At 35.0% G+C, this 24,917-nt stretch overlaps 1 protein-coding gene across 14 annotated transcripts in view; it reads left to right on the top strand.

The window, feature by feature from the left end:
• The window catches only part of CASD1 (CAS1 domain sialic acid O acetyltransferase 1), a 54,509-nt gene that overhangs the window by 9,594 nt on the left and 19,998 nt on the right, over window positions 1-24,917 (top strand). For 9 of the 14 annotated variants that reach the window (XM_086397857.1, XM_086397856.1, XM_086397852.1 and 6 more), the window contains exons 4-10: window positions 11,045-11,089; window positions 12,300-12,362; window positions 17,105-17,149; window positions 17,598-17,721; window positions 18,897-19,111; window positions 20,889-21,311; window positions 22,368-22,457. In XM_086397857.1, coding sequence (XP_086253983.1) covers window positions 11,045-11,089; window positions 12,300-12,362; window positions 17,105-17,149; window positions 17,598-17,721; window positions 18,897-19,111; window positions 20,889-21,311; window positions 22,368-22,457 — 1,005 coding nt within the window. Of the gene's footprint in view, window positions 1-11,044; window positions 11,090-12,299; window positions 12,363-17,104; window positions 17,150-17,597; window positions 17,722-18,896; window positions 19,112-20,888; window positions 21,312-22,367; window positions 22,458-23,712; window positions 24,080-24,917 lie in introns of those variants that run through there. The other 5 variants (XM_086397850.1, XM_086397848.1, XM_086397858.1 and 2 more) reach the window with 3 other exon arrangements.

The raw sequence follows: 24,917 nt of genomic DNA, 5'->3' as shown, positions 1-24,917 counted from the left end.
ATTCGTTTCATTAGGGTGTTGTTTTAGAAGTTAGGCAACTGAATAGTTACAGGAGGAGTGTGCCCTTTCACATGAACAAAAGAAACTATAAAATTTTTAGTTTGGTTTTGGGGAAGGTAACGGGATAATTTGCCATTACGGACCCATAAGCAAAAGAAGTGGTGGGTAAAGTATTGGCAAACCTTTTATTGACCTAAACTTTTTGTTTTCAGAAATATTAAAATTCTTTCCATGGAAAAACTTAAAAAAAATTTTTTTTAGAAAGAATAAAGAAGAAATATCCCTTATCCTCCTTTTAATATTTTGCTATATTTCTTTTCAGTCTCTTTTTTAAAAGACAAAATTGTAATAGAGTAGCATGTACAATTTGATGTCTTCTTTGCCACCACTTATCATAATTTACCATATTATTATAAATCAATGTAAGTATCTTCATAATGGCAACATACTAGTGAGTGGATATAATGTGATCTTATATAATCGTCCCTTTTCTTTTTATAGTTTTCCAATTTTTAATAAGGACATTTTTATTACATTTTTGTGTGAAAACTTTGCTTTTTAAATTATTTCCTTAGGATAGAATCTTTACAGTGCAAATATTAGGTTAAAGAATATAGTACTTTAAAAATTATTGATTATATTATTGAATTCTTTCAATCTATACTGTAATTAGCAATGTACATTGGAACCTAATTTTCTGTAACCTTTCTGGCACTGGACATTCATGCTATATAATTAAAATGACAGTGTGACAAATTTCTGCTCTTTTTAATTTCTAATTTTAAAAATGTATCTTTAAAAAAAAACTAACAAGGGTGAACATCTTTCTAAATGTTAATTTGTTAATTAGTTAATTTTTGTGAACTATTTCATCATATCTTTTTGTTTAATACATTTTTAAGTGATCTGAAGTTCTCATTTCTGTCTTTAATTGCATATGGTTGGGAGTGGGGAATAATAAGAAAAAAGTAAAGTACAAGAAAGTTCAGAATTGTAGGGGTAGTAGCTCGTTAATTTATGATAAAAATCTGCCTGTACACATCACCTTGTCCAGTGGTAGGAAACTGAAAAACTGGGGACTTCACAGCTAACTAACTAGTCTCATCATGATGATGGTAATGGATACTGAGTCCTTAGGAACTCTTCTAAGAAGAGTCCAGTAGCGATTTTGTCTACTAGGAAAAGCCAGTATAGATTTTAAAGCTGAATAATAGAAGATAACAAAGTCAACTTTTCATTTTATTTGATATCTATAAATGTATTTTGCATTTGTATTTATAAATACAAAACTATACAGAAGATTTAAAACTATTTAATGACTTGAGATTCTTACAGCTTAAAGTAAAAAAACCTCAGTAAACATTTAAAAAATAGATGTCTGAATTTAAAAAAAAATAGTTTTACTATTTCTAGGCTTAGACTAGAGGATTTGAAAATTGGAATAATGCATTTGGCAACAGTTAGTTGAAAAAAATCTATAATGGTTTTAGTCCATGGCCAGAAGTAGCTACAATATGGTATGGTGTTCCTGGGCACTAGGTTTCCAATTTTTATTTTCTAGAGGTTCCTAGTTATCCCACAATAGTCAAACAAGATGCATTTTATTTTATATACATTTTGCAAAGAAAGTTTTTTATAGTTTTAAAGAGACAGTTATTGTGAAACTAGTTTAAACTACTGGTGGAGCATTTGCTAAGTTGTATTTTACTTATTCTCTTCTCTCTGAACACCTTGAGGACAGAGATTGTGGATTATCATTATTTTTTAAATATATTTCTTACATATTTCACAACATAGCCTGGCATGTTGTGAAAGTTGATTAATTTTATTTTAGCCTTGGTCATGGGATTCTTTAAGTGGAATAAGAGTGTTGAAGATAATTTTTTTTAATTTCTTTTCTGTACTGAGGAAAAATTTTTAAAAAGAAGCTTTAGAGCAGGATTTATTTTTTTCAAATTATATTTTGTGGAAGACTAGTTCTGTAAGAAGCTCTGGTCAAATAAGTTTGGGCAGAGGTGGATATCATATCCTCCTCTTAGATAGTTTTAGTTTAGGCTAGGATATTAAAAACTTGAGAAGTCTTGCAATGAAGAAAGCTGTTTGTGTTACTTCCAGCCAGAGGGCAAGCTAGATACTCTGGGGGCCCCTTCCACCTCAAACCAACTAGATCCTAGATTAAAAAATACTTGTTGATGTATTTCTAGACTTTGAAATAGGGGACACATCCCCCACAAAAAAGGAACAAACTGTGAGGCCAGTCCAGTAATGGGAACAATAACAGTCGGTATGCAATAGAGATTTGGGTTGCCCTTAAGATGGATGCCTGTAGCTACAATGCCCTGTATGTAGCAAACAAAGCTCTGAGCCAGCATATTTCTCAACAGTAATATTGATAGCCAGAGGACAGTAGACTAATAGCTTTAATGTTCTGATAGAAAGTAGGCTTTAACCTAGAATTGTATCCCTAACATACAAATTCCTCTATTCTTGAATTATAGGACATTTTTAAATAAACAACAACTACGAGGGCTTACTGCCATATAAACTTATACTAAAGAGTTTTCCAAAGAATAAACTTCGAGAAGGAGGGAAATGATTCAGAAAAAAAATGATCTGAATTAATGGTTAAAGAAAATAGGAAACATGTATATGAATCTAAACAAACTATGTCAAATAACATCTTTTTACACTTTACGAAAACACAGTACTAAAGAACTGACATAGCATATAAGTCAGAGAGCTGCTGCTAAGTCGCTTCAGTCATGTCCGACTCTGTGCGACCCCATAGACGGCAGCCCACCAGGCTCCCCCATCCCTGGGATTCTCCAGGCAAGAACACTGGAGTGGGTTGCCATTTCCTTCTCCAATGCATGAAAGTGAAAAGTGAAAGTGAAGTTGCTCAGTCGTGTCCAACTCCTAGCGACCCCGTGGACTGCAGCCCACCAGGCTCCTCCGTCCATGGGATTTTCCAGGCAAGAGAACTGGAGTGGGGTGCCATTGCCTTCTCCGGAGAGAGATGACCACAATTAAAGTGTTCTGATGTCCTCTTTACACTTTAAGTTGTCATCTTAACTTAGAACTTAAGATGCCCTTTATTCCAAGGGCAAGGACTGGAAGGATAGAATTAGGGTGGGTAGTTCCAAACCAGAAGAAGAAAAAAATAAATGAAACCAAATTCATCTAATATCAAATATAATATATAAACATACATACATAAGCACACATGTATGTGTGTACTCTGATACACACCTGTGAATACATACATACATATATAAACATATTACGTGTTAAAAATCTGTTTAATTTTATGTTTATATAAAAGTGTGAGGGAGCTAGAAATCAAAAATTAAGATGGAAACATTTATTATCAAAATAAATATAAGTTGTCTAAACTTGTCAGCTAAACACAGATTTTTCAGACTGATTTCAGACTGACTGTCTACCATAGTGGGAGAATTACTCACTGCTCATGTAATTAATGATAGTTTAAGCAAATAAGTAAATATGGGCTGTTAGTATGCTGATTTTATAAACTTATAACTCAGTACTTAATACGCTAAGATATCAGAGAATATCTTTCAAAGCACACATGGAATCCTTATTTTGATCACATTTTGGTCCATTAAACAAGTCCTAACAGTATCAGGGAATTGGTATCATCTCTGTCTTTTAAGTAAGTTCCTTTATATTCTTATTCTGATAAAAATTCTAAAAGCCTACAATAAATGTTCCAGTGATAAGATGATAGACATATTTCCATTAAACTCAGGATGTTCATTATTGCTGCTTCTACTTAGTATTGTATTAGAGATCCTTAGGGAGACCCAGGTTCAATCCCTGGGTTGGGAAGATCCCCTGGAAGAGGAAATGGCAACCCATGCCAGTATTCTTGCCTGGAGAATCCCATAGATAGAGGAGCCTGGTGGGCTACAGTCCATGGGATAGCAAAGAGTCAGATATGACTGAGCAACTAACTCTTTCTCTCTCAGCCAAAGAAAGGTGGTACTTTGAAAATGTAAGGATTGTAAAGAAATAACTTGATATTTTATAATACAGTTGTCTACATAGAAAATCCCAAAGAACCTATAGAAGATTTACTAGATACAATAAAATTTTTAACAATATAGCTAATTATAAGATAAATATATGAAAATTGCACCGACTCAATAAAGCTGTTAAAAATTAATTGCATATCTACTTGTCAGGAATAGAGAGTTCAAAAATGTTATTTAAAATATACTCTGTGCAATAATAATAATAATTTTAAAAACACAGTACATAGGAATAAACCTAGTAAATAAGCCTACATCTGTATGCAGAAAGCTCACAAAATTTTATTAAAAGACAATTTAGTTTTCTGAGGAACCTCCATACTGTTCTCCATAGTGGCTGTACCAACTTACATTCCCATAAACAATGTAGGAGGGTTCCCTTTTCTCCACATCCTCTCCAGCATTTGTTATTTGTAGACTTTTTAATGATGACTATCTGTAGGCTGGGACCTCATTGTAGTTTTGATTTGCATGTCTCTGATAATTAATGACACTGAGCATCTTTTCATGTGCCTACTGGCCATCTGTTTGTCTTCTTTGGAGAGATGTCTGTTAAGGTCTTCTGCCCATTTTTTGATTGGATTATTTGGTGTTTTGTTGTTGTTGCTGAGTTGTATGAGTTATGTGTGTATTTTGGAGCTTAAGCCCTTGTCTGTAGCATCATTTCCTCCAATTCTGTAGCACTGTCTTTTCATGTTTTTATGGTTTCCTTTACTGTGCAAAAGCTTCTAAGTTTGATTGTGCTGTGCTGTGCTTAGTGGCTCAGTCCTGTCCAACTCTTTGCAACCCCATGGACTATATCTCATTAGGTTTCACTGTCCATTGGGATTCTCCAGGCAAGAATACTGAAATGGGTTGCCATGCCCTCCTCCAGGGGCTCTTCCCAACCCAGGGATCAAACCCAGGGCTCCTGCATTGCAGGTGGATTCTTTACCAGCTGAGTCACCAGCAAAAGCCCAAGAATACTGGAATGAGTAACTAACCTTTCTCCAGAGGAAGTTCCCGACCCAGGAATTGAACCAGGGTCTCCTGCATTGCAGGTGGATTCTTTACCAGCTGAGCTACCTGGGAAGCCCCAAGTTTGATTAGGTCCCATTTATATATTTTTGTTTTTATTTCTATTTCCTTGGGAGACTGAGCTAAGGAAATATTGATAAGATTTGTATCAGAGAACGTTTTGCCTATGTTCTTTTCTAGGAGTTTTATGGTATCATTATGTTTAAGTCTTTAAGCCATTTTGAGTTTATTTTTGTGCAAGGTGTGAGGGCATGTTCTATCAGACAAAAATATAATTCAAAAAGATACATGCATCTGTCAAGCCGCACTGTTCACAATAACCAAAACATGGAAACAACCTAAGTGTCCATCGACAGAGGAATGCACTGCATAAAGATGTGGCACATAGATACAATGGCATAGTACTTAGCTAGAGAAAGGAACAAAATAATGCCGTTTGCAGCAACATGGATGCAACTAGAGTTTATTATATTAAGTGAAGTAAGTCAGAAAGAAAAATACAAATACTAAGGACTGTGATGAAAAAAATTTCATGGTCTAAAGGTATTGAGATCATACAGACTGTTCTCTTACCACTGTGAAATTATGTTAGAAATCAATATCAAAAAAAATATTTGAAAATAACCCACATATTTTCAAGTGCATTGTGACATTCACCAAGAGAGATCTTTGGCTTAGTCATTGAAAGCCTCAATAAAGTCAAGACAAAAAACACAGAGGGTGATTGCAGAGAAGAAAGGATTTAAATGAGAAATTAATATCAAAATAAGAAATTAATATCAAAGATACTTTTAAAAAGCCCATGTATTTGGAAATTAAGTGACCCCTTTTAAATGATGGGTGTATCTAAGAAGCTGTAACAAGGAAAATTAGAAAATATTTGTAACAGAAGAAAAATGAAAAAAGACTGTACCAGAATTTGTTGCATGCAGCTGAAGCTGCCGTTTTTTGGATTTGGTTTTGTAGGGTCATTTTCTTCTTCCTTCTTTTGTTCTCTTCTGATTTAATGACTATGTTTAGTGCTGTACTTGGATTTTTTATAGTTTTTTGGCTCGTGGTTACCATGAGGTTTTGATATAGCAGTCTCTCTCTGTACACACACACACACGCACACACACACATATATATATACGATTAAGTTGCTGATCTCTTAATTTCAAATGCATTTCAAATATCCTGAATTTGTACTTTCCACCTCTCACAGTTACTGGTTTATGTATTATATTTGTGTGAGGGTAGTTTCCTTTACTATATGTTTGCTTTATCCAGTGAGCTTTCCCATTTTGTAATTTTAGTGTTTCTAATTGTTGGCTTCTCTTTTTCATGTAGAGCAGTTTGTTTAGCATTTGATTTGGTGGTGCTGAATTCTTTTGGTTTTTGCTTATCTGTAAAGTTTTGATTTCTCAAACCAATCTGAACAAGGCCTTTGCTGGGTAGGGTATTTTTTCATTGTAGTTTCTTCCCTTTCATCACTTTAAATATATCATGCCACTCAATTCTGGCCAGTACAATTTCTCCTGAAAAATCAGCTGATAGTCTTATAGGGATTCCCTTGTTGGTTATTTGTTGCTTTTCCTTCATTGCTTTTAATGTTTTCGCTTTGGTCTTTAATTTTTATTGGTTTTATTACTGTCTTTCTGGGCCTGTACCTCCTTGGGTTGGTTAATCCTATATGGGACTTTGTGCTCCCTGAACTTTGTTGACTGTTTCTTTTCCCATGTTAGGCACGTTTTCAGCTATTGTCTCTTCAAATATTTTTAGGCCCCTTCTCTCCTCCTTCTGGGACCCTTATTATGTTAGTGTTGGTGTATTTGACAGAGCCCCAGAAGTCTCTTAAATTGTCCTTTTTTCTTTTCATTCTGTTTTCTTATTCTCTTCTATAGCAGTAGTTTCCAGCACTGTCTTCAAGCTTACTTACCCATTCATCTGCCTCATTTATTTTGCTGTTGAGTTTTTCTCGTGTATTTTCAGCTCAGTTGTTGTATTCTTCATCTCTTTGGTTGTTCTTGGTATTTTCTGACTCTTGTATAAACTTCTTGTACCTTCCTGCTCTGTGCATCCATTACTCTTAACTCTTTCCTCGGATAGATTGCCTGTCTTCATGCCGTTAGTTGTCATTTTGGGTGTCTTTCTTTTTCCTTCCTCTGGAACATATTCCTCTGCCACCACATTTTGTCTAAATTTCCATTTGTATTTTTATGTATGTGGAAGTTTTGGAGAAGTTTCCTCCAATAGGGGATGCCCTAGGTGTCCAAGCAGTGCATTTCCCTCTTTTACCCAAGGTCCGGTGACCAGCTGGTCCCAGGGTCGGTTTTGACCTGAGTTTGCAGACTCAGTTCCGTAGGGTGCTGTATGGTTGTTTTCTTGCTTCTGGTGTCTGCCCTCTGGTGGGTGAATCTGGTCTAGAGTCTTGTACAGGCTTTCTGGTGAGAGGCCAGTGTCTGCCCCCTGGTGGGTGAGCCTGTTCTAGAGGCTTGTGAAGGCTTCCTGGTAGGAGAGGCTGTTGCTTGCCCACTGGTGAATGGAGCTGGCTCTTGGTTCTCTGGTGGGCAGGGCTGTGTCAAGGGCCATGTCTATAGGTGACCATGGGCTCAGAAAGTCTTTAGGCAGCCCGTCTGCTAATGAGTGGCCAATACTTTGGCCACCTTATGTGAAGAACTGACTCACTGGAAAAGACCCTGATGCTGGAAAAGATTGAAGGCGGGAGAAGGGGAAGACAGAGGAAGAGATGGTTGGATGGCATCACCAACTTGATGGACGTGAGTTTGAGTAAGCTCTGGGAGTTGGTGATGGACAGGGAAGCCTGGCATGTTGCAGTCCATGGGGTTGCAAAGAGTCGGACACGACTGAGCAACTGAACTGAACTGGGACTGCTAATGAGTGGGGCTGTGTTCCTGCCCTGTGGATTGTTTGGCCTGAGGCACTCCAACTTTGGAGCCTACAGACTGTTGGGCATGGCATGGTCTTGCTGCTAATTACCCATGTAAGATGTCTGCCTCTAACAAGAGTTCAAGTAGAGGAACACTCCCCAATATTACCACTGCCAGCTTTTAGGACACTAGAGAGACTCATAGCTGCCCCATGCCTCCACAGGACACCCTCCAAGACCAGCAGGTAGGTCCAGCCCAGTCCCCTTTGAAGTCCTTGCTTTTGCTTTGGGTCACTGTTCTCATAGGACCTTGTGTGCACCCCTCGATGTGTGGAGTCTGTCCCCCAGTCCTGTGGATCTCCTATAATCAGCCCCTTTGCTGGGAAAGCCAAATGCTCTGGAGGCTCCTCCTCTCAATACCAGACCTCTACGCTGGGGAGCCTGGCATGGGGCTCGGAACACTCTCTCCTGTGTGAGAACTTCTGTGATAAAATTATTCTCCAGTTTGTGGGTCAGGATATGTAATTTGATTATATCACAAGTGTGACTCTCCTACCATTTTGTTGGCCTTCTTTTTGTCTTTGGGTATAGAATATCTTTTTTGAAAGGTTCCAATCTTATTATCCATGGTTATTTAGCAATTAGTTGTGATTTTGGTGTTCTTGTGAGAGGAGATGGGCTCAAGGTCTGTTTCCTCCACCATCTTGTCTTCAGTCACATACATAATACCTGGCTTTTATTGAATTCTAGGTTAAAATATAAGAACTGTAGCAAAGACTTTATTAGGGACAGTTGAACATGCACTGTATTATTAGATTTGATAATATTTTATCAATGTCAGATTCTTTGGGACTATAGTATTACAGATATGCGAGAGAATGTCCATATTCTTCAAAGATATGTGTTGAAATATTTAAGGGTGAAATGTTATTATGTCTGCAGTTTACTTTTACATGGCTCAGCAAAGAAGAAAAACTATGTATATGTGGTACATAGAGACACATGGAATTAGTGTAGAAAATACTAACAATTGGTAAAGGATGTCGATTTTGCTGTGAGTCTGAGATTTTTCAAAATTAAAATGGCGTGAAAGCCAACAACATTGAACAGCGTATCATTTACAGATGCATGCATGTGTGACAAGCTGTATAGTAAAATAGAAAGGAAAATAAAATTTAAGATGATTGTTCTTTTTGGGTGAAGAAAGGAATTTAGAGAAGGAATTTAGAAGCCAACATAGCTCATGTTGTGTGTTGGTAACACTGATTTGTGCCATGGATTCATGAGTGCTTATTTATTTTTACTATGACTTGTGACTTACATATATGTGATATGTTATTTTGTATACAGCAGATGTTATATTAAAATGAAGAGATTGAGTTGACTGAATTAACTGTGCCATGCAAAAAGGAGAAATATTTCATGACACACTGTATCTTGGAGGGAGAATTTTTTAAAGGGATAGGAAGAGAACACCTGTGTGATTTTCTCTGACCCTATGTCCCAGACTTATTTGACCAAGGAAACTCTTTTCATATAACATACCTTGAAGTACTGGAAAAGGAAATGGCAACCCAGTCCAGTATTCTTGCCTGGAAAAATCCCACGGACAGAGGAGCCTGGTGGGCTGCTGTCCATGACTTAGCGACTCAATCACCACAAGTACTATTGAATTAATGGTCTCAAGAGTCCTTTTGGGAAAAAAGAATACAAATGAACTTATTTAAAAAACAGAAGTAGAGTCGCAGATGTAGAAAACAAACTTATGGTTACCAGGGAATAAGAGGGAGAAGGGATAAATTGGAATATTGGGATTAGCATATGCTAAGTCACTTCAGTCGTGTCCAACTCTGTGCGACCCCATAAACGGCAGCCCACCAGGCTCCCCGTCCCTGGGATTTTCCAGGCAGGAGTACTGGAGTGGGGGGGGATTAGCATATACATACTACTATATATACAAAATATTAACTAAAAAAAGAGTGGATGAATGTATATGTATAACTGATTCACTTTGCCATACACCTGAAACTAACAACACTGTAAGTCAACTCGATTTTTTTTTTTTTTAAGCCCTTTTGGGAAAAGATGCTTAAATAGGACTAACAAGAATTTTAAAATTTAGCCTGTTGATAGAAACAAACTTTATTTCTTAATATAAATACTATCTGTTTAGTTAATGAAAATGTTTCAACCTTGATTTTAGGAAGACAGTTAGCTTCTTATTAACCACCCCTGTTCCATCCTGAATATTTAATTATGAAATGATTTTTTTTTCTTTTTTATGGAACAGTTACAAGAAGTTATAGTCTTTGGATTTTAGTTTTTTTCTACAACTAGACTATGTACCATCTTCAGAGTGAAATCTTTAATAACCTAGAGTCCTGTGTGTCCATTCATGTTTAGGCAGGGCCTTCATTAGTATAGTGGTGAGGATGGACCAGCTGTTGCTACAGCAATAAACCCATATCACAGTCTTACTACTTAGCACTTCTTGTCCTAACCACCTGGGACAAAGGGCTTTGTTCCCTATAGTCATTCAGGGAGCTTTGCTGTTGGAATTTTTACTGTTTTCTAGTTGTTCCATTTGGGACATTCAACCTCCTCAGTCTCTGTATCAGGTTAAACCAGATGAGCAGAATCGCCCTGGGAACTTCAGCCTGGAAGTGACCCACATTACATCTAGTCATGGTATATTGGCCAGAACTAGTCATGTGGTCCTGTCTAACTGGAAGGGATCTGGGAGACACAGGGCAGCAACTGGTCTCTGCCATAGATGATAATACTAGGACTAAATTGGAACCGTGGGAAGCTTGACAAAAAGATAATTTATGTAGGCATGTTCTCCTACCTGCTTATTCATAGTGGGAGTTTTATCATCTTTAACCCACCTCTAAGATGTTGAAAATCACAAATAAAAAGTTTTTTTTTTTAATAGTATCACTTATTTTGGGGTAGTCTATGCAGATCTTTTCCCCTTGGGGTTGAAGGTAGATAATTGGGATATGGTGTATAAATGAATCAACAAAAGCGGCTGAAGGAGGAATTATTTACATAAAATTAATCTATACATTAATATTTTTCTGTCATCTCTCCCTCATTATGGTAGCATGAAAACATTCCTTTTGAAGACAAGATTGCATCAGTTAAAGTGGTAAGTTCATATAATAGTAAGCTCAGTGTTATGATGTTGAAACTATTCGTTGGTTAATTTACATGTACATGTAGTGTATTGAGAGAAGACAGGTAGAGTAAGATCATGTAATACATACACTGTTTTGTGTAATAGAAAATTTGGTCTCTTAGATTTTTATCCAGGAAAAAGTATGTCAGTTTGAAACCAGTGTGTATTCAGGATTACTCTTCATAAGAGAACATTATATGAATTTTCTGAATTCCCAGTGCCTTCTAGGTCCTGAGAATACAGATGGAGATCAAGACAGCAGTGTCCTAGATCTATCTAATGGAGCTTGCAAGTCATTATGGTTTTCTGTGTGCATTTAATCATGGGATTAAGTGTTAAAGTGTTAGTCGCTCAGTTGTGTCTGACTCTTTGTGACCCCATGGACTGTTCAGCTCACCAGGCTCCTCTGTCCATGGAATTCTCAAGGAAAGAATTCTGGAGTGGGTTGCCATTCCCTTTTCCAGGGGATCTTCCCAACCCAGGGATCGAACCCAGGTCTCCTGCATTGCCGGCAGATTCTTTACTGTCTGAGCCACCAGGGAAGCTAAGGATGGCAAAAAGGAAAAAGTAGGACATTATAAATGTGTAGAACGGGGAATTAAAAGTAGCATTAAAAAGCATTTTCCTCCTTGAGGAAGTGATGCTTTACCGGAGGCCTCAAGGGTAAGTAGGAGCTAGGTAGACTGAGGGAGAGAGCTTATGAGCATTATAGGTGGAAGGAACAGGAACAAAGCCCTGGAGAAAAAGGAACATGTAGAGCATTCCAAGATCCGAAGGAGAACCAAAAGTATACTTAGAACAAGCGGGAAAGTAGCAGAAAAAAGGCAGACTATCTGGGCAGAGGCCAGACTGCAACTTCTTGGAATTTTAAGGACTTTGAAACTTATCCTCAGGGCAATTGATTGAAAATTCTTAAATACTTAAGCGGGGATGTGGCAAGATCAGATTTTAAATTTTAAAACATTACTCTGTTGAAAATATGCGGAAATATTCTAGAAAATAGCAAAAGTGGACATACAGAGAACTATTGTGAGACTTGCCAAATTGGGATGAGAGATGAAGATATTGTAGATGAGGTAGTGTTTTACTTTTAACTACTCTGTAAGAGATGTGTTCAAGTTTGTTTTGAATGGTGGACATAGTATTTTCTTTGACTTCTTTTCTTACATTTCTCTCTTAGGATTTTCTGTGGCATCCAGAGGTTAATGGTTCTATGAAACAGTGTATCAAAGTGTGGACTGAGGTCTGTATTTGAAAATATGGCCTTGCTGGTTTTGAGCAGTCAGATTTTGGAAGTCCATTCTCCTACACTCGCCTATCCTACTCGCCTCTACTTTATACCAGCCTTCTTAATTTTGACCATGCTGGATTGATTGTCACTCTACAGAGAAAGCAGAGTTTTGATTCAGTGTCTCTGGGCATTACCATTCTAACCCTGTGGTGATTAGGCTTATACCACACTTTACTGATTTAAAGCTTTCTTGATTTAAAGCTTTCTGTTACTGTTATGCATGTTTGCATGCTCAGTCATGGTCAAGTCTTTGCAACCCTATGGACCGTAGCCTGCTCAGTTCCGCTATCTGTGGAATTTTCCAGGGAAAAAATACTGGAGTAGGTTGCCATAGCTCAGTTAATTCAAACTCAGATAATCTTTCTATCACAATACACATTTTCTTGAGCATTTTTCTACTTTGTTCTTCAAACTTATGTCCTGATACTTCTGAAAAAAATTTTATTTTTAATATCCTTATACCCTTTTATTATTACACTTGTGACCTAAAAGTCAAGCCTAGTGTGTTTTGGCTCATAATGTTTGGAGATAAATTAGATAGAAGACAAGAGTGCTGTTAACCTCAGAAAACCTCTAACTTCTCACAAGTCCACTTTAGAATTCCCACAAAGTCTCCATACATCTCCTTGTCAGTCCTTTAATTAAACCTGTATCCTTTCCCAGAGGTATTTGCATTAGGGATGGATAAAACAATACTCGACTTTGTTGGCCTTGTTTTGCTTAATTACTTGGGTTGCAATGGTATTTTTCTTTGCTTCTTTTCACAATAAGTATTTTAATACAGCAACTGTAACACATTAAATAGAATTTTATAGGATCCAGTGAGAACCTAGTCAACATTTTTAACTTTGTTTCTTTGAGAAAATATTAAAGTTTTCAAAAAACAAACATACAGACAACTTTTAGAATTCAACTTTCTGGAAAATTTGGATCTCACATAGTTTTGTTTTGTTTTTATTAATATGTTTTTAAATGTCCAGAAATAAGAATAATGTTATGTGTGTATTTCAGATGATTTAAACATGTGATTTATATTTATGCTGAACCTGAAAGTATATCCATCAAAGTTGTAGAAATTCACAGTTAAGCAACATTAGTGTGATGTAATTTAGAATTCAGGCAAGATCACAAAAACCTTTGTTATGACTAAGCTGAAGATATATTGCATATTCAGATCTTCTGTTCTTATAATTTACTAAAACTTGATTTTGGAGCTTTAGGTTCTATTGTAAAACTCCTTTTGATTCTTGGGGGAGAGGAAATATTCTTCTTATTGAATAAATGGTCATGTAATTACCTGAGATTGATTAGTTGACTTGTTTTAATTATTCAAGGAGTATGTTTGTATGCATATATTCATGTATTTTTTTTTTACTGTTTCCATAGTAAGCTGCTGAGAATACATATTTTTATTATGTCTGTACTATAACTAGCTTTGTTCTCGGTATTAGGAATGTGGCTGGAAATTAGCCCCAGTCTCAGCCCTCAAGGAGTAAGCAATCTAGAAGGTAGACTAGACTTTCTTATGAATGATGACATGATAATACGAAGGGTAACAGTAGACTTGGCCACAGAGAACTGTGAAAGCACCATGTCAGAGGCACCTAGGATGAGAGTTGTTTAGAGTATAGGTGAAGATCTAAGAAAGCTTTACAGAGGAGATGAGAAGAACACTGGATTAGAAAGACATGACTGAAATAACCTTACAGATACCTATAGGCATATAAGCAAAGTTGAATTTAAATAACTCCACTGTTATCCAACAGATATTTATAAATCATGTCATATTTTAGGCCTCAGGCTAAACACTGCTGATACTTTGATTAACATAACAGAGTTCCTCTCCTCAGAGAGCTTCTAGATGACTGGCAGATATGGGTAATTAGGGAAACCAGCAATTTAGATTTATTTCTACAGATGAATGGTAAGCATTAGGTCTGAGTTACTTAGACCAGTTTGGGGAGTCTTGGTATGAAGTGAGGTGATATTTGAAGTGACTTGAATGGAAATAATTCAATAGACAGCAAGTGTAGATTAAAGAAGAGAATGTAGGAATGAAACAGAAAAGATTCTGAGAGAAGGCAGTAAAAGAGGTAAGGTAACAAAAGCAGAAGAATAACGGTAATATAACACACAGGGAAGGAAGGAGTTTTAAAAGTGGATAGTGTCACTTTAGGAACTATATAGGACAGACTGAAACTACAGGACCTGCAATTCAGAATTCATTAATGGCCTCTGAGGGAGGTTTTAATGGATTATTAACTCAAAATCAAAGCATGATAAATTGAGGCATAAATGAGACAGAAATTAAAATTAGCACAGTGAAAGCCGAATGCCCTTCTGAGTAATCCGTTGGTCAAGAGTGAATGAGAAACATTTGAGGGTGAGACAGAATTGAAGGAACATTTTTTGAGGATAAAGATGATTTGACATTTTGTGGATTGAGAGAAGGATGAAGAGAAGAGGATGAAAGGGATAATTCCAGAGTTTGAGAAGATAACTTACAGACATAGCTCCAGATCTAAAAAGGGAAGAGATACAGACTCAAGAGTAACAGGTTAGCCATTAAGTAGAATAGGGACACATTTGGTTTACTCTTCATCTATCAGAAGATGATAGACTGGGTGTATGGATAAAGTTGTGAGAATGGAGCAAGGAAGGCAAGAGCACACAGACCACATGAGTTCTATTTTTCTCTAAGTTTGAGGATTAGGCTTTATGCCAAAAGTGAGGAGGAGGGCAGGTGGGACCTGTGTAAGAAAAATATTTAGTATGATTTGGGATAGCTGCTGTGAAGAGTGAGGAAGGGAGCCACCTACAGATCAGGAAAAAGTTTCAGTAAAATAGCAATATAAAATGGGGCATGCTAGCCTGGAAATAGACTAATTTTGTTATTACATTTCTCTGCTTTCATACTTCTCTACACTTAGCATGTTTTACCTTCATAATGAGACAGTAACTGTCACTTCTCTTTTTGAATATGGCTTGGACGTTTTCTGATTTCTTAATTTTAATCATTTCTTGTGCACATGATCGTAATATCAGGTCTTCTGTGTTGTGAAAAGTGCATTGAACTCAGTAGTCAGAGACTTAATTTCTGGTTCTATCTCTGCCAGGCCTCAGCAATACCTATAAACCTGAGTCTATAGCCTTTTTTAAAAAACAATATATACATATGTGTATGTATACATATGTAATCTCCCTGCCTATCTCACAAGTGGCAAGAATCTATATTAAAATGAGCTAATTTAAGAGAAATAGTTAGTAAATTACCAAGTAGTATGCAATTGGTGTGTGTGCGCTCAGTTTTGTCTTTGCAACCCTAGGACCATAGCCCGCCAGGCTTCTCTGTCCATGGGATTTTCTTAGCAAGAATGCTGGACTGTATTGTCATTTCCTCCTTCAGAGGATCTTCCTAATCCAGGGATCTCCTTTGGCAGATGGATTCTTTACCACTGAACCAACTGGGAAGCCTCTATATAATTGGTAGTATTATAAGTAATATAATTTGCATTAGGTGAGGATTTCTACCAAATTTTCTCCTTGTTTTTTCCCCACATTATGGTCTATGGTTAATACATACCAGACCCAAAAGATCTTGTCTCCTTAGAGCCCTACTTTTATTTAACACTGTAACTGTGTCCCCTGTAGGCTTCCAAAGATACTTTTTAATTGGCTGACATAATATACTAGAGCTTTACACGATTTACTCAGAATTCAGAATAATATTAGGCCATATTAGATTTTGGTAGTGTTTTTTATGGTTTGGGTTTCATCTTCAGTTCAGTTCAGTCACTCAGTCATGTCCGACTCTTTGCAATACCACGGACTGCCGCACGCCAGGCCTCTCTGTCCATCACCAACTCCCAGAGCCTACTCAGACTCATGTCCATTGAGTTGGTGATGCCATCCAATCATCTCATCCTCTGTTGTCCCCTTCTCTTCCCACCTTCAACCTTTCCCAGCATCAGGGTCTTTTTCCAGTGGGTCAGTTCTTCGCATTAAGTGGCCAAAGTATTGGAGTTTCAGCTTCAGCATAAGTCTTTCCAATGAATATTCATGACTGAATTCCTTTAAGATGGACTGGTTGGATCTCCTTGCAGTCCAAGGGACTCTCAAGAGTCTTCTCCAACACCACAGTTCAAAAGCATCAATTCTTCAGTGCCCAGCTTTCTTTATAGTCCAACTCTCACATCCATACATGACTACTGGAAAAGCCAAAGCTTTGACTAGACAGACCTTTATTGGCAAAGTAATGTCTCTGCTTTTTAATATGGTGTCTAGATTGGTCATAACTTTTCTTTCAAGGAGTATGTGTCTTTTAATTTCATGGCTGCAGTCACCATCTGCACTGATTTTGGAGCCCCCAAAAATAAAATCTCTCACTGTTTCCCCATCTATTTGCCATAAAGTGATGGGACCAGATGCCATGATCTTAAGTTTTCTGAATGTTGAGTTTTATCTTAAAGAACACCAAAGAATTAGCCATACAAGCTTCATGCCATCCTGTGTAGTCATACAACCATGTAAGGTTTTAAGCAAAGGAGATCCATCTTGTTGTAACAAGAATCTGAATAGGAACCCTAGAAAATTAAAATGGAAGAAGAACTTAAGGGAAAAAAGTTAAGTAATATTACTTGTATTAATCTCCTGAACTAACTATAACATTATTATAAAGATTTTTCTTTCTTCAGGATTCTGTTGCAAAGCCCCATGTGATTGTAGCAGGAGCTGCCACAGTAAGTTATTATCTGTATTCTTACATAAATGATTTTTGTTTCATATACTTAAGAACATGCTAAGAAAGAATTAACTTATGCTAAATAGAATTCTTGATTATACTTATATTTTAATTCTTATTTCTCTTACAATTAATTAGACTGATAATTTTAATTAAAAAGTTCTGAATGAACTTAGGAAATTTGATGGTAAATGTCAATATTATTTTTATATCTAAAATTACATTATTTTTTCTTGAATGTTATACATTGAAAGTCTAATTTTTTATCAGCTCTTTGTAACTGCCTTCATGTATTTCATGAAATAATTGACCATATTTTATTCTAATATTAAATAAAAATGGGAATTCTCTTAAAATGAGAACCTTTTTTACAATAGAGGAAATGCTATACTTTCATTTTCCTGTGATAAATACTGAATTAATGCTTAATTTTTACTTCCTCTCAGTGGTCTATCAAGATTCACAATGGCAGCAATGAAGCGCTTTCCCAATATAAAATGAATATTACCTCCATAGCACCACTTTTAGAAAAACTGGCAAAGACTAGTGATGTTTATTGGGTCTTACAAGGTAAAAGTAATGAAAAAATGTCATTTTTATGTGTTTTGAGGCTTGGGTTTCTATTATCTATTTCAAGAAGCAAAATTACTACTTTATGAGAATAAATGTTTGCAAAATTAGAGTAAACTTGAGCTATTTGGTTTCCTGTTTTGAACTTAAGGAACAGACAGACTAATAAATATAATAAGTAAAAAATTAATAATAAATAAATTCTCCAAGAGTCTCAGCAGTTAGAATAGAACATAACAAAGAGAGTAAGTCCTAAAGGCAAATTAGATGCTTGCCTTTGATTTTATTTCTTAACAAGTTTTTATTGTGATTGGGAAATATAGAAAAAGTTATCTGGTTCATAATATTAGACTCATTGGAAGTAAACATTCTTTGGAATTGACAGAATATATTTAAATTCAAACCATCTAGTTTATACTTGGCAATGAAATTCTTTAAGAAAAAGTTAACATTAGATCAACTCACTTCAGTTTATTGAATGTCCATTATTTAATGCCCTGCACAATATGAAATGCCTTGGGTATTTTAGCAATTTAAGTTGTTTGTCAGAAACTATTATAATTATTTCCAAGTTTAATGTCAAACTGAGAGAAATAACAAGGATAGTAATAATCTCTTCCAAAATCACTATTTCATTTACAGACTCATTAACCTTTCTCTTTCTAAAGTGAGAAAAAGTTACATTTAAATGATTATGCTAAGTGGTAAAAAGCTTTGATCATTAGTAATATTACCTCCTAATTGTGGGAATAAAGTTTGCAAAAATTAAGCAGCAACAGGAGGAAAAAGAAAAGATTGATTGCTATTCTTAATTAGGTGATCTTCCATAATCCAGTTTTGAATTCCCATTACCTGATATAATCCAGCATCCAAAATTTTCAAACTCTTAAGACGTGCTAGAACATAAAAATGTTTCCTAAAAGTTGTGTACTTAAGAGAGACGAGGTATAAAATTCTTTTAATTTGAAGAGAGGTATAGATTCAAAATTTGACTATAAGCTAGGAAATCTATTACAGAATCTTGGTCAACTATTTTTAAAAAAATGAATTATTAGGTGCTTGGAATTCTCAACTTTAACAACAAAATATGAAATGCAGTTAACTTACTTGCATGATTATAATTTCTACCAGTAGGGACTTCTAAGTGTATTTTAAAAAATATGTTTCATGTGCAGATCCTGTTTATGAAGATCTATTAAGTGAAAATAGGAAAATGATCACTAATGAGAAGATAGATGCCTACAATGAAGCTGCAGTCAGTATTTTGAATAGCAGCACCAGAAATTCTAAATCACATGTTAAGGTGTTCAGTGTTTCCAAATTGATTGCTCAAGAAACTATCATGGAATCTTTGGATGGCTTACATCTTCCTGAATCAAGCAGAGAAACTGTAAGAATTCTTGTATCTGTCAGTAGGGACCGTAATATCTAACTGATAGCTATATATCACTGTTCCAGTACTTTGGCCACCTCATGCGAAGAGTTGACTCATTGGAAAAGACTCTGATGCTGGGAGGGATTAGGGGCAGGATGAAAAGGAGACGACAGAGGATGAGATGGCTGGATGGCATCACTGACTCGATGGACGTGGGTTTGGGTGAACTCTGGGAGTTGGTGATGGACAGGGAGGCCTGGTGTGCTGCAGTTCATGGGGTCACAAAGAGTCGGACACTACTGAGCGACTGAACCAAACTGAACTGAATTGCAGTCAGTTATTTTCAGTTTTTCTGTCTAGACATAGATCTAGAAATAAGTTGACTTTCATCACCTAGCTGAATATGTAAGAGTTTTCATATACTCTAAGGAAGAAGGTTATGGAAGGAAGGAAATGCAACTTCATTTAGTCAGTGCTAGATACTCTTAAAAAGCTTTTAAGTCCTCATTACATTCATTTTTGAAAACTACTGCTCCATGTTCTCTTTGCCTTAAACCTTAAAATAAAATTAAGCTTCCACGAAGGGAATATTTTAATATGGAGAACATTTTTTTTTTTTAATTCCCTTCTAATTCTGATACCCTAAGCATTAGTCATGGTACAGAGTAGATACTGAACAACTCCAGATTGATGGGTGGAAAGGGATTTTAGTTTAAATACAAGAGAGAACTGGATAATTATAAATTTTCACACACAGTGCAACAGATAAAGTAGTGGTCCTGAATCTTTTTGAGTATCACATAACCCTTGTATCTGATAAAAAGTAATTGTTCCATTCCTCTCCTGTAGAAAAATGCATATTTGCATACACACACACACAACACTTCTCCATATTTTTTCAAGGGCTTTGTGGACTCCCTAGAACTGGTTATGAACCTTGGGATGGACTTTGTAGACTAGTGTCTGCAAGAGTTCCAGGCTCAGAATCTTCTAAAGTCTTAAAGCTGAGAGAATGAGATTTTCTAAATGGCTGAATACTTTGAATGCTTTACAGTTCTAAAGGTTTTTAGAACCATGAAATTTTAATAAAACTAAATTTGACTGAACCTTCATCTAGAAAGGCTCCTGATAGCTTGCCTAGAATATTTTATGATGATAAAACTATGTTGAAGATTCCACTTCAAGTTAGAAACACTAAAACTATTGAGTCCCAAGTGGTCCATAAACTTGTAAACCAAATGAGAGACATAAATATTGTTAGCTAAGAGTTAATCATTTTTGGTGGCAATTACTCTACATTCTTTTTTCATATGTAAAGACTGGAAGTGTATCTTAAGTATCTTGGTATCTTCTGTATTGAATATCTGTTAATTACAATACTTTGGTCCTTGACATCTGTCAGTGTTTTTGTAACCAAAAGTCACGGCCCATTAACAGTCATGAAATCTGTATTTTTTTCTTTTTTTAAAGAATAGAATGGAAAAAACTCAGATGCATTCCAAGTAGTAAGGATGGGTATTGTTTCTTATATGTATGTATATATATTCTGAGTCACATTATAAAATGAACTTTTCACTATGGATCATAACCCAAGAAGTTTGAAAAACCCTGAACTAGTTACTTACAGATTGAAGGACTATCATTATTTACATGATTGTTTGGGAAATGATAGTAAAAAGTACAAAAGCATTTTGGTTTCAGTGCTAAAAAGTCAGTTGTATTCACAGGAGAAAATCTAATGGGAAATACATTACTGACAAGATAATAACGAAATCACTTGATTTGTTCACAGAGTGCAATGATTCTTATGAACGTGTATTGCAATAAGATTTTGAAGCCTGTAGATGGTTCCTGTTGTCAACCTCGGCCTCCTCTTACTCTGATACAGAAGCTAGCTGCTTGCTTTTTCACTTTATCTATTGTTGGATATTTAATTTTTTATATAATTCATCGTAATGCTCATCGGAAGAATAAGCCTTGTACTGACTTGGAAAGTGGAGAAGAAAAGAAAAATATTATCAATCCCCCTGTGTCTCCATTAGAAATATTTTTACAGTCTTTCTGCAAACTTGGCCTGATTATGGCTTATTTCTATATGTGTGACCGGGCAAATCTATTTATGAAGGAAAACAAATTTTATACACATTCAACTTTCTTTATTCCTATTATCTACATCTTGGTTTTGGGAGTATTTTACAATGAAAATACCAAGGAGGTAAGAATCATTTCTTTTTAGTTCATGTTATCCTTCTCATCTCATTATAAAGTCTGGATTAAAGAATTAATACCATTTATCATGCCATCATATACAAACATTTACATATATAGAAGAGGATGAAGGAATATTGCAGTTGTATGTCACTTGGTGGACTCTTAACTGTTGCTTTTGTGAAACAGTTTGGAGAAAGCTCAGTTTCATAAAGATTGTTGAAAAGTTGGAAAATAATGACTGTGAAAAAGATATCGTGACTTGGTGTTATTTTGCCTGCCTGAGGATGGAGAAAGTAGAGATGCTCCCCACTTTCTGATGGTCCACAAACATGAGATACCATTATCTTTTAGAAGTTAAAAGTATATAATTACACTAATAAGCACTTTTTCTATTTATATATTTATACGCTCAGGCATGCACACACATATTAGAACTTACATAATAATGTGGGCACTGTTAAAAGTGTTCTGAATGCCTATTTTAGCTTTGCTGTAATTGCTCAGAATATAAATGTAACTCCTTTATAAGTCATGATTTATTTGAATTAATAAATTCTTTTGTAAGAAATAACTTTCATATGAGGATGATTAATCAGTTCTTCATCCCCAGTGGGAATATTCTAGAGAAAATAAAGTATGATAATGGAGCTTTTTTCTTCACAGTACAGTGTAAGAGAACTATGAGATTTTTTTCTAACTGAAATTTTAATTTTTTCTAACTGAAATTTAAGATTTTCTTAAAGAAAATTATAAAATACCACTTTTTAGATTTATAAACACATCTGTCACAGTTTAAAAAATAATATTAAACCATATGATTCAACTTAAATATTTAAAATCTCTTTTATGTTCATTTTTTAATTCATATTATACTTAAATAGTTTATTATCTCTTTTATCAAGAAACTAAATGACAGTCTTTAACTGTTTTCCCCCCAAGGTTCTTTTGAAAGAAGGATTAATTTATATCCTATAAGAAAAATTTTAACATATTTAATATATTCTGTCTAAATAATAGCTTTTTGATGATTTTTAAAACAAATATTAATTATTTTGCACAGACTAAAGTATTAAATAGAGAACAAACAGATGAATGGAAAGGCTGGATGCAACTTGTGATTTTGATTTATCATATCTCTGGAGCAAGTACAGTAAGTATTTAAAATTTAAGTTCAGAAAATATAGGAAATAATGTCACCTTAATGTTTCCTTTAGGACACCAACTCTTTGTGTTTAATATTCTCTACCATTTAGAGACCCATCTTATTTCCCACCCCATCTTTCTGTCTTCCCATTTCTCTTCTACCACCTGATCTGAGAATGTGTACACTTAAAAGCAAAATAATTATTTTTTAAAAGATAAGGCAATAATTTGTTTGTATTTGCCTGACATTAATTTTGATGTAGTAGGAACAATCATCCAAGGGTATTGTTTCATGTCATACTGTTAGAAAACTAATTTATTAAGAGACTTTCTAGATGATACTTAGTTGCAAAGGACTTAGAATAGGCAAGTTACTATTAAAAGAAATCAGATTAGATGATTATATTTTATATTCTACCCTTCATTGTATTTTAGCAAGTTTGACCAACCATTTTTATACTTCTAAAGTTTAAAAATGTAGAACTCTCTTGCCTCAGTATTCAGAATCCTCAGATACTGATGGTCTTCTGTTGTGGACCATATATTATGTTCCATACCTCCTAAGTATTACCGCTTCCATGAGATGGAGGACTCTTCCTTAGCTCACCTGGTGCCCTCTGTACCTGGCCAAAATCATTTTTCCCTCAAGTAGGTGTCTTTTTAAGTCTTTTAGACTTAGGGTTCTCATTAACTGGAGACACCAGAGTTGGTAGGGGTAGAAAAAAATGTATTCAGAATTGTAACATTAGAGCTACAGTTAAAACAAGATTTTAAGAGTGAACCTAGGTATCTAATAACCGCTTTTCACACTTTTTAAGTGAAGGTACAAATTGATTTCTATAAAATTTGTTTTTAAAGAAATAAAATTTTATTTTATTTCTAAAAAATATGTTTTAAAAATTTAACAGATTGTTTCATAATTTGGGAACTATTGAACATGAACTGGTTTTTATTTTATTTGCTTATATAAAGCACATATCTATAAACAGTAATTTAACATAGAATCAATATCATATTGAGATAACAGGGGAGATTTGCCAGAAAGGAGTGTTTTTAAATTTCCATAGCAACAGTTAAATAATACTGGGGTTCATCAGATATCTCTTAACAATTAGTACTAATGTTATTCTTCATTAAGTCTGTTTATTTTCAAAAATTGCTGGTAATTTTATGAATGACTTGTTAAAAGGGTAAAAGGCAGAGGGAGAAGTATAACTTTTAAAACTGAAGTTGCACAGCTATAATATGTATATTTGTGACAGCAGTGAAATTCCTGTGGCACTGCAGCTGGAGGGGACCTAGTAAGTTCAAGCAATTGTGGAAGAGCCAAGACCGTAAAAGGGATCCAAAGCAAGAAGACATGAAGATAGTAAGGGTTAGTTTATAAGCCCGATTCAGAATTTGTAGGATAAATTTAGCAAGTTCTCTAGAAAGTAAGTAAAGATGAATATTGAGTCATGGAAATAGCTCTGACACGTGAAGAAAGATTAGATTAATTTGGGGTGGGGATGGGGAAAGATTTGAGAGGATGTGGAAAGGGTTTTGTTTTAAGAAAATGCCACTTAAAGACATAATTAATTGCTGACATACTAAAGAGTAATAGTACTGTTAAAAAAAAAAAAAAACAAATTCAGTGATTGCAGAAAGCATTTGGATCGTAAAGGGATGAAAGCAGCTTGGCATTCTATTATAATCATTTGCCAAGTTAACATTCTAATACGTCTTAAACTACATCCCAATTCATTCTAAATTACAATTTTATAATGACTATATTCTGGAAAGATATAAAGATCATTTGTGATGATTCACATATCCCTGTTCTTTTATATAGAATTTTGTGGTTAAAAATTACCTGTATCTACATTTGGCAAAGCATTATCAGCATGGGTTATAACATATTTGGGACTTGATTCTTGGATATTTGTGGAATTACCCTCATTAAAAACTTTTTAATTGTCATGATTATCTTAATTACCTTATTAATGTTTTATATTTTGAGTAAAATATGTCAAGCATTAGTTGTGCCGTGTTTTTATAGTAAAATAGAAACTATGTAAAAAATTACAGAGAATTATTAAAATAATCTAGGTGGACTGGCAGATTGCAATTGTTGGTGTAAAAATTCCTTTAAAACATAACTTATATCAGATATAGAGTGTACAGCAAGTTAGGTATATACAGTAGATGACTTTGTGTTCCATTGTGGCTTTTTCTTCTTTGAGAGTTTGTAAATAACTTCCCTGAAGGTCTTAAGGGAAAATTTGTGAGGCTAGAAAAAGAACAGAACCAGAAGTCAGCCTCGTTATTAATTCTAATGAAGTTGGATACTAAATACATTTTTAATACTAACATTTTGTTGTACTATTTGACTCTTGAAAGACAAAAAAGGAAAACAGTTCAGATTAAAGGAGGCTAAAGAGGAATAAAAAATAAATGCAGTGTATGATTCTTAAGGTTCCTAAATTTA

The sequence above is a fragment of the Bos grunniens genome, chromosome 4, assembly GCF_055505025.1.
Source record: "Bos grunniens cultivar Pamir isolate PY7600 chromosome 4, Bosgru_T2T1.0, whole genome shotgun sequence".
NCBI lineage: Eukaryota > Metazoa > Chordata > Mammalia > Artiodactyla > Bovidae > Bos > Bos grunniens.
Note: the sequence above shows the minus strand (reverse complement) of the source record. Positions and strands in the feature narration are given on the sequence as shown.